At 31.1% G+C, this 10,540-nt stretch overlaps 1 protein-coding gene across 2 annotated transcripts; it reads right to left on the reverse strand.

Annotated features, from left to right (window-relative positions):
• Nucleotides 1–1,877: 1,877 nt before the first annotated feature.
• On the reverse strand, nucleotides 1,878–5,496 carry LOC101221638 (myb family transcription factor PHL5). Of its 2 annotated transcripts, none has more exons than XM_031883708.1 (7): nucleotides 4,629–5,496; nucleotides 4,342–4,516; nucleotides 4,187–4,263; nucleotides 4,043–4,082; nucleotides 3,726–3,780; nucleotides 3,308–3,377; nucleotides 1,878–2,402 (listed from the first exon to the last, which is right to left on the reverse strand). In XM_031883708.1, the coding sequence occupies exons 1-7, from the start codon at nucleotides 5,148–5,150 to the stop codon at nucleotides 2,163–2,165; spliced, it is 1,179 nt and encodes a 392-aa protein (XP_031739568.1). In that variant the 5' UTR covers nucleotides 5,151–5,496; the 3' UTR covers nucleotides 1,878–2,162. The 2 variants fall into 2 exon arrangements, with proteins under 2 accessions (XP_031739568.1, XP_004146408.1); XM_004146360.3 differs by having other exon boundaries at nucleotides 4,342–4,540; nucleotides 4,629–5,494.
• Nucleotides 5,497–10,540: the final 5,044 nt, after the last annotated feature.

A 10,540-nucleotide genomic window follows, 5' to 3' on the forward strand; every position in this document is an offset into this window, starting at 1 on the left:
ATGAAATTTTGCTATAGCTTATAAATATTTTGTCAAATTTGCTATTTACCACGATTCCTCCTCTCAAGACAATAACTTTAGAAAATGTACCTTTTTAAGTCATCAAATTTTAAAGAATATTTGCATTTGTTCTGTAATAATTTAAAATTTTTTCTTTTTATTTCTCTAGTTGTTAAGAATTGGTTAGTAGATGATTGATGTATTTTTTTAATATTATTTTAAATAAATAATCAACATTAAATTTAAAAAAAATGATATCTTCTATTTACTATTATTTTTCAATTTAAACGGTCATGGTAACGGTAATGATATAAAATAAATACTCCAGAGATCTTTCAAGTATAGTTTTGAAACTCGGTGATTAAAAATGTACATATATTTAAAAATTTTAGAGACTAAACACACTCATTCTTAAAAATGAAAACGTACAAATGTAACTTTTCTTAAATTTTGAAGTTTTAATAATCAGATGCATATGACTAATTATAATGAATAACAATTTTAGAAATAATAATTAATTATATAGCAAAGTTTATAAGTAATAACTTCTATTAGTAATAGACTTTTATGATCTATACATGACAGAGACAGTAATATTTTATATATATTTGCAGATATCTCGATATTCTTCAAAATATTGGGATTAATAAAATATTTTTCATACTAATTTTTTAAAATGCCAAATGTTGTTATTTTTATTGGAATAATTTTGAAACTTGATAAAGTATATTTATATGATTATTTTGTCAAATTTTAGTTTTTTAGGAGAATTTTTAAAAATAGTAGATTTTACAAAATATTTACAACCTATAGCAAATTCTACCATTGATATGTTATAATGATAGAAGACTATACATAATAGAATTCAAAATTTTGCTATAACTTATAAATATTTTAATTTATTTAGATATTTTTTAAAATGTCCCTTTCTTTTATATATTTATTGACATTAATATTCACTTAGATTGAAAACAAAATAAACACATTGAAAAAAGAACTATTTTTAAAATAGCAAAATAAATTAAAATATTTACAAACTATAACAAAAAATTTAGATTTTATCAATCATTGTTGGCGAAAAATAATTAAAATATTAGAAATAAAATTATTTAAGAGAAAAAGAAAAGATCAAACAAAATTTTTTTAAAAAAATGTGTGTTTTGTGATGAATTTAAATATTAGTGGAAGAAAGACGAATGAGAATCTATACCAAAATGGAAAAAGGCAAAGGCCTAAAAGACAAGAATCTTTGGCCACATGCACTAATAATGCATCTTAAAAGTTGATGGTTGGCTTCAAACTCTTATCTCTTTTTGTCACCAAATTTTAAATTTGTTTTTGTTTATACAAATTATAGTAATGTCGACATTTTTTTTTTTTTATATGCTTTTGATCTTAACTACTTCTCAATCACAACTACAAACACACTTCTTTCAAATCCATATTCTATTTAGTATTTGCCTTTGTTTGCTTCTTCCATTCACAACTTATTATTAGCTGTTCACTTTCTTGTATATATATACATATCTTTTCATTTATGCCTCTTCCCTTCTTGAAAAGGCAATCTTAAACACTATTCATTTAGCTTTGTTATCCTCAAATTACACTTTATTTTTCTTTTTAATCATTTGACTTTACAATATTTTCACGTTGGTTTCTCTGCCATAACCATTAAAAGAAAGAAAGAGAGTGTTGATGCTATTATATATGGAGTAGGCATATTGAATCTTTGACCGATGGTAAATGGAGTGAAATAGAGTAAATAGATTATAATAGGTGAAGTTGAAGTCTTAATCTCGAAAAGAATAACATTTTAATTTGTTATATCATTGTAAATGAACTTACATCTTGACAAAAGAAAAAATAAACATCAAATATAGGTTAGAAGATGGAAGCAATATATAAATTCTGCTGGTAAAATAGTTTAATTCACAACTTAGAACTCATGATTTTATTAACATAACAAAACCCCATTGCAAGTTTCTTCAATTCAAACTTTTCAAAAGTTTGTATATATATTCAATTCAACAATACACTTTGTAATCTTTACCCCTTTTTGTTTTCTTTGTTTGGATTTATCTTCACAATAAAAAAGCTTCCCCCCAATGAGTGTTATGTACTGTGGTAAAATGATGATGAAGAAAAGGATGCCTTTTCATGGCCTAACTTATCTTGGATGGGAATTGAGCATTTCGGATATTGTCGACTGCAGGCACTGTCGTCGGGATCGGAGGATTGTCGATATAGCCCAATACGTTACTGTTATTAGGAGTTGGTTTGTTGAATAACCCATCAGTTGTAGTTGTTCTGAAGAAGCATTTGTTAGTTTCTTGTTGTTGATCAAACATCATCTTGAGTTGTTTCCCTTGTTCTTCAATTTGCAACTGCAGCTTCCTTTGTATCTGTAACAACAACAAGAAAAATAAAACCCAATTATTTTAATTCTTGCTTTCATATATAAAAATAATTTTGATCATTCTCATTTTGGTTCCTACCCATACAAAAATCTTTCTCATAATTCTTGAACTTTAGGAAATATAATAAATGTTTTGAGTGTCTTTTTTTCTTTCTTTCTTTTTTTCAATATTTCAATTCTTTTTATATAATTTGAGTCTGATTCATAAAGATGAACCCAATATGATCTTTGGAATATATTGTAATTGTTTGTTTCCATTTAAGTACAATAATATTCTAATTTTGATGATACATATTATACACACCCTGTGTATGTATATATGATTTTCTTTTTCTTTTTACAACACCTGGGATAGAGAATTAAACCTCAAATCTGAAGATAAAAAATACTCATATTAAAAGTAAATGCATCAAATTAATTAATAATTTATTAGAACTAAATTAAAAACCAATCTCTTAAAATTATTTATGAATAATTTAATAAACATTTCTTGGTTGGAGTAACAAATTAGTTATTATACTTTGATAGATAAGAATAACAATGTGGGGTTCCTGTATTTTCAAATTTGTTAAAATTTAGTTTATTAAACTTTAATAAATAACAATTTGAGTGTTTATCGTGAAAAATCTCTTCCAAATTAGAAATACATTAAAGCTTAGTAATATTTTTCACGAATAAAAAGTAAATAGTTACAAATGGTAGAATATAACATTTTTACTTGTTAGTTTATTACAGTCACCTCATTAACATTCAAGGCCAAAAATGTTATTTAAACTATTCGAAAACATTTTTATTTAAGTTGTGTGGGTTGTTAAAAATATTTGATTTATATATTACAATATCAAAGTAATATATATATAAATATATATATATACACACACTAGTTATTACCTCTAATTGATCATGTAGACGCCTCTGAACATCTAACTGCAGTTGCAAGGCATCTTTAATTTGCATGGCACTGTCATACATCATTGTTCAATTGCATTAGAATTTGAACTTGTTTTTTTATATTAGTAAGTTAGGTTCCATAATCATTTGATTTTTCTTTTTGTGACTAATTGAATTGATTGTTTTAGTTTTTGAAAATCAACCACAACTAGCTATCAATAATAGAAATAAGTTATACTTGATCATTAAGACCGTTCTCAAACTATTCAAAGGGTTCATAGGTTTTACTGCATTTCGTAAACAGAAAATAAGTAGTAAAGAGTTTCAATTTTTTTGTCTTTTGATGTATTTGAAAATTGGGTATTCAAAACTACAAAAACGTAAGGAATATAAAAGGAAAAATGGAGAAGAAACTCACGTTTTGGCATCGAGTTCTGTAACTTCATTCATGCAGTTCCTTCTATCACACCTCCCTGCATTACAAACACACTGTTGCTGAAGACATCTTCATTCATAAGTAAATTTCCTTATTTCGTTTTTTTTTTATTTATTTTTTTATAATTCATCAAAAACTATCTGGATCGGACACGTATTCCAACAACAAAAAATGTGAGTTGAAGTTGTAGGAAATAATCCTTGATCCATAAGTCCCATATATATTCAAAGCTTGAAGCAAACAAAACAGAGTAATGAAAATTGAAATTAAAATGCTTTTTTCAGTATGGAAATCTCTACTTTCTGCAGATTCTGGCATGTATTTTGCTATCCGATATTTCTACAAAAACACAAAAACACAAACACAAAAATCAATACTTATGGGACAAAAGAAAAAAACAAAAAAGATTCAAATTTATACATTTGTTTCTTCTTTTTATGTACCTGCAAATGACTCTTCACATGGAATATGGTCAATCCTTCAGAATCCATCAACTTCAATATTGCTTTAGGCGTTGCTTCTGTCACATTTACAACATATCACCTCAACAAATTCAAGAAACCAAAACCCCATCAATCAGATTTCATCTAAAACTTACTCTCTGCACCACCAAGACGATTAACACAATCAACAAATTTCTCATGGAGATCTTGTGTCCATCTGATTCTCGTTTTGGTTGTGAATCCATTCCCACTGAAGGAAGATGAAGAACTTCCTGGCCCAATAGAACCACCCAAGCAAGAGAATCTTGGAGAAGTCGAACAAAAACTTGGCTGTGCAATTGAATTATAACAACCCTGAATTTGGAATCAAATATTCTTAAATAATGTTGAAAAAAGAAAGAAAAGGATATTATATGATAAATGGAGCATACAAATTACGTACTATTTGGTCTTTGAAAGGAACTGAATAATGCTTCTTGATTGTATCGGAACTTCCATCAAACACCTTGTGTTCAACGAAACTACCCTTCGGTAACCCATTGAAGCTTCTCTTACAGAGTTGAGATTTCACAACCGATTGCAAGGTGTTACTGAATTCAGAGTCTACACCACTTTGCTCCGCCGAATCAAGAGAGAAATTCTCGGCGGAGGACTGAAAAATCGTCGAAAGCGAATTGAAAGACGAAGAACCAGACTGGAATTGAATCGGAGGAATCCCCATACATTGCTCCGTTGCGAAAAAAGCGGAAGCGGGTGATTCGAAGAGATTGATGATAGTGGAACTGGGTTTAGACGGACATGAATTTAGGTGTTGTGATGATTCAACTTCATCCATGGCGGATAGATGAGCACAAGCTCCCATCCTCCTGGGCTGCTCTGCCCTGAAATTTTGAGAGTAATAATCAGTAATCAGTCCATGATTTTGTTGAATTTCTTGCTTGGAATCAATTCCGTAAGCGTTCATTTACAGAATTTGGAAAGAAACAACCCCAAAATCTCCGTTTTTGTGAGGATGAAGAGAGAGTATGTAATTGAGAGAGAGGAAAAAAGGGGAGAAAGAGAGAGAGAGCATAAATACGATCAACGCATAGCATAGAATTCCTTTTGTGATTATTCTTTGGAAGACTTGATGCGAAAGATAAGATGAATAACAGGGAATTGGAAGACAGATTATTCGAAGTGAAGAATTAAGAATCGATAGAAAGGAGGAAAAACAGAAAATGAAGAACAAATTGAAATGAATCTACGTTTAAATACGAAACACATTTTGTTCTTCTTTTTGTTTGCGTTGCATTGTCATGAAAAGTTGAATGGGTTGGGCTTTATAAATTATTTGTTTGTTTGTTTTTGTAAAACATATATGCTTAGGATTACATTGAAAAACGTTTATGTATATTTATCCATAATTTCAATTAGGGCCTTCTTTTAATAATAATAATAATAAATGTTTACCCAATTAAGTAATTTTCAAACCTTCTTTTTCATTTAATATAATTTCTTTTTCGTCCCTTCATCTTTATCTTTATCTTTTATTTCTTTACCTTTAAATATTATTTTTCTCCATCAACTTTTACAAATCTATATTTTAGTTTTTTATCTTTTTAAATAAACTTATTTTGATAATTGTCCCTTAACTTTTTAATGTAGATGGCTAAATTGTTAAATTAGATCATTACTCTTCAATTTTATTAAAGAACTCGCAAAGTCAGGTTTTCTTGGTTCATGGTAGCTAGATGCACTTATTCATCATTTTCTTTTCACATCCTTCCAATTTTCTCTTCTTAATTCTTTTTTTTTTTCTAGAGAAAGGGGTTTGTAATTCATGATGGAGTCGTACTTTTTTTTTATTGTTATGTTTATTTTTTTTATATATCTTTTCTTAAGTTTATGGATGTATCAAAAACATAAACAACTGAGTCATAATATCACGAGACATAGTCATTGTAAACTACCCATGATAAGAAGCGAGAAGAATTGAAAACTCTCAAACCTCCTTTTAAATTTAGTGCACCAAGACATTCTTACTATGACGAACACGAGACAAAGAGACACCCTTAGCTCACCACTTTAATAGCTTGTAGAAATGCAAGTATTGTAGCCTTTTAAGTAGAATAATGAAGTAAAATCGCAATATAAAAAAAAATAACTCGTAGAAAAACATATGAAAATAAGAACAACACAGTCTGCAAGTAATGAAAGACTTTGTTTTTCGTGATTTTTAATTTATTAATGTAAGTTTTTAGTACAAAGAAGCAAAAAACGAAATGAAGGTACCGGCTTAGGCGACCATTCTTTGTGTCAACCAACTAGGCAATCTACGAAATGTCAGGCGATATGAATCGCTAGAAAACAAATGAGTTGGTGTGATTGTTAGCAAAAAGGACGAAGTGACATGTTCGACGCCACATGACAATGTTCAGAAGTTATAGGGATTAATGGCATATCAAAGCCATATGCAATCCCATCACAAAAAAACACTTATAAATACACTGACATCTTATTCTATTATCGAGTGGCGCAAAGATTAGTTAGTGGGTAGGAGTCAGAGAAGAAGTATGGAATAGAGTGGCTGAAGGATTTAGAAGCCAAAGAATGTGTAGGAATAGTAGAAACAAAGCAGATAGAAAAGTGGATAAGAAAGCTAGAAAAGTGTTTCAAAGTAATGCAGTGCCTCGAGGAGAGAAACGTTGACTTAGTAGTTTTCTTACTTTAAGATGGAGTAGAAGACTGGTGGCTGATGTTAGAAGAAAGTAGACGAGGCGAGGTAAATTGGGAGGAGTTCAAGGCAATATTCAATGAGAAATATTTCTTAAAGGCTTACAAAGATGAGAGGTAAGATGAATGTGTGCACATCGAGCAAGGCGAGCTCCTGATTGCAGAATATGAGAAGAAGTTTATGGAGTTTTCCAAGTACTCGTTGGTGATGATGGCTATGAAGAAAGACAAATGTAGGCGTTTTGAGTTTGGTTTAAGGAATGAGATAGAAATACCAATCACATCTTTTGTTACATAGTGTAGTTACTCTAAGTTAGTTGAGGCAGCGTTGTGTGTTGAGAAGAGGTTGACAAAAGAGTAAAAGTTGATGACATCCACATTTAACGAATAAGAGAAAAGGAAGAGTGTGGATTGGTGATAACACATATAAACATCCATTATTATACCCTCTTTTATTAGAATAATGAGGTCAAAATGCATAAGAAAATGATCAAAGCGTGTAACTCACGTAATAAATTCATAAATATTTAGAAATACAACTTACATAAGCAACATGCCTGTTTTACGTGATTAACATGTCTAAACGCAAGATAAGTGACAAAAGAAGAAAGGATAAAATCACATATAACATCTCGCGCATAGGCTACACGATGGAAACTCGCTTGGCAGTTAACAACCCAAGCGAGAAAACATGTCATCACGCGAGGAAAGTTCACTAGAAGACAAGAATGGTGATTGGAATGATCTGACTTCACAGTGCCAGAGTTAGTTGTGACACGCTCAAAGAAATAGAAGTTTCTTGTCGAAAAGCAGCCTATACAAGCATTTCATCTTTACCAAGAAGAGGAGAGTGCCCGAATGGGTGCAAGGTCTAAATAGGCTAGTTAGAGAACTGAGAGCTCAAGCAAGAGAAGATTTCTTTCCCCGTTTTCCCCTAACTTGTAGTATTTCTCCACTCTTTTTTCTCTCCAATTTTGCACTTCATTGTAATATATGTTGTCATATTGTATAGCGGTTGAAGGCCTATATTTGTCAACAATGTAAAGAAATAATAAAAATGAAAAGAGAAGAAAAGGAAAATACAAATTAGGGGGAATGAGGGATGACATCTTCTTCACTCAGACCACAAGCTATCACTTTACAAACTAAATGGAGAAGAAAAGAATAGACTTTACAACTAGTGGTAAGGCTAATCCTTATCACCGACTCTCTTGAAATGGTCGGTCAGTACAGACGTCTTGCCTTATGGCCCATATAGGCCTTACACTTTTTCTTGATGGAAATGGAGCTTCATATATAGGCATCTTTTGGTGGAAAATCTATCATTCTGACCAAGTCAGTGACAAACGTTGTTCATTTCGTTAGGTCATATCACTTCATCTACCACTTTTGTTAGCAAACTTCTTCTCGCATGATGATTTGGTCTTTTCGCCTTGTCTCTGTGCGGGTTCCTTTGTGATTCACCAACTCATCCTTTTGTTGATAATCTTGTATTTAGACACTAAAAACGATGTAAATCAGACATGAAGCTCCATGTAAAGTGTACTTCTAAATAATTATGTATTTACAATATAAATCATGCATTTTGACATATTTATTATGCATTTTAGTCTCATTATGCTACCTAAAAGGATATAACAACTTGTATTTCTATAAGTTATTAGTGTGGACTTTTTCGACGATGGCGTCCAGGGTGATGAGAGATGATCTATTTCTTTTTTTATATATATATAATTTCTTCAAAAAAATATATACTTGTTCGAATAGTTGGATTTATTTTCTAATTTCATAAATGACGATTTGATATTTTAATGCATCTATTAATTTTGTGTTTGTTGTGTTTGAAAACTTTATTGAATTTAAATCGAATTGAAACTCAAAAAAGTACCTTAGAATAATTGGAAAAATATATATTAAAATTACCTCCCGACGCATAAAGACATTGAGAATGAGCAACCTTCCCCGACATTGTAAGCATACAGAAAATTTGTTCCCAACGCTGCGTCGGGCGTTCCTTTCTCCCGACTTTGGGATGTGCACCTCGGGCGTTACCTTTTACTAACGTGCTCCATCCGTTGGGATTTCTGGCGTTAGGAGTAAGGAATTTCTGACACATTTTCATTCGTGCGTTGGGAATTCCTCACCCGACTTGCTTCTCGATAGCGCTGTATACGTTGAGAGAGCCTTTTCTAACACATTTGGGTATATATGCTGACACTTTTAGGCGTTGGGAGACCCCCTATTTCTTGTAGTGATGGGAAAGGTTATTAGGTGCTACAATGGGTTGTATTTGATGAACTTGAGTGAAAAATCATCTTTCCTTATTGTTTTCCTCAATGTAGTCGTACCGACCAATGTTTGGAGTAATCGTTTAGGCCATCCTTTCCCTTAAACTCTCCATTTTAAAAGATACACACTGTACTCTAGTGATTCTCATTTTTTCCCTTGTGAAATTTGTGATCTTGCCAAACAAATTTTCATTCAAATAATAAAGCCTCTTTGAATGTTTTTAATCTTGTTCAATGTGATACTTGAGGTCCTTCAAATTACTTAGTTATGCTGGTTATAAATACTTTTTAACTGTAGTTGATGATTGTTCTCGATTCAGTTGGATCTTTGATGCACCATAAATACTGTGCTTTAGCCATTACTCCAACTTTTTTAATTTCCAACCTTTTTCTAAAACCATAACAGTTGCTTTCCATCTAACAATCTTATGAATTAACACAGAATTTCCATGAAAATCATTAACCAAGTATCTCCATATTTCATACCACTTTTAGATCATTTGGTTGCTTATTTGATGTCTCTACACTGACAATGAACAAAGTTTGATCCTCGAGTCTTTCACAAGAAATACCGTTGATATGATATAACTGATCAGAAAGTTGTTACCTCAAGAGAAGTAGTATTTCATTAGAGTTATTTTTCTTTTCATCATGATATACTGATAAAGACAATGGTTCTAATCCAAATGATAATATTTGTTGATCTCTTCACTGTTTCTGCAATAGCCTCCCCTAAGGTCTTTAATTGAAGTAGAGTACTCCACACCATCTTAAAGATTATCACTACCATCTCTTTTGGCAAAGGAACCTCCAAGAAAACCACCCCTTGGACATAGAGATCTTAATTGAGAACTAAGTTTGTTCTCCTACGTTTCCACACCTTTTGATCCTTATTTCGGAAACCAACAAGTTTCCACATGAAAACAAACCGTGGATGTAGGAACAAACACTGGACCATTATTCCTCTGCCATCAAGATACAAATGTGTTTATAAGATAAAATATAAATGAAATGGTGTCTGCTGACCGAGAGAAAGCAAGGCATGGTTGTTAAAGGATATCACATAAATAAGAAATTGATTTTGTTGACACATTCTCACGAAATCCCCAATTAAGAGACATATTCGCAAATAATTTTTCTTCTGCACTCAGGAAAGGCTTTATGGGGATCAGATGGGTTGGATAGCACCAGAGAGGTACAACAAATATTGTTAGTTTGTTCTGATTGGGTTACATGTATAACCGTTAGATTCAAATTCTTTTCATTGTAAATAATATTGAGGTCCAAATTGTTGATGAAAATTTGAGAAGTTTATTTTACGTCATCATATATGATTGTTGCACATTAGTCA

The sequence above is a fragment of the Cucumis sativus genome, chromosome 4 (genome assembly GCF_000004075.3).
Source record: "Cucumis sativus cultivar 9930 chromosome 4, Cucumber_9930_V3, whole genome shotgun sequence".
In the NCBI taxonomy this organism is placed as follows: Eukaryota; Viridiplantae; Streptophyta; class Magnoliopsida; order Cucurbitales; family Cucurbitaceae; genus Cucumis; species Cucumis sativus.

Excerpts from the sequence above, each read along its gene's own strand:
- LOC101221638 (XM_004146360.3), bottom strand. The coding sequence starts at position 5,150 with ATGAACGCTTACGGAATTGATTCCAAGCAAGAAATTCAACAAAATCAT. Across the intron at positions 4,083-4,186 it reads ATGTGAAGAGTCATTTGCAG|AAATATCGGATAGCAAAATA; the intron begins GTACATAAAAAG and ends GTGTTTTTGTAG. Across the intron at positions 2,403-3,307 it reads GTCTACATGATCAATTAGAG|ATACAAAGGAAGCTGCAGTT; the intron begins GTAATAACTAGT and ends TTGTTGTTACAG.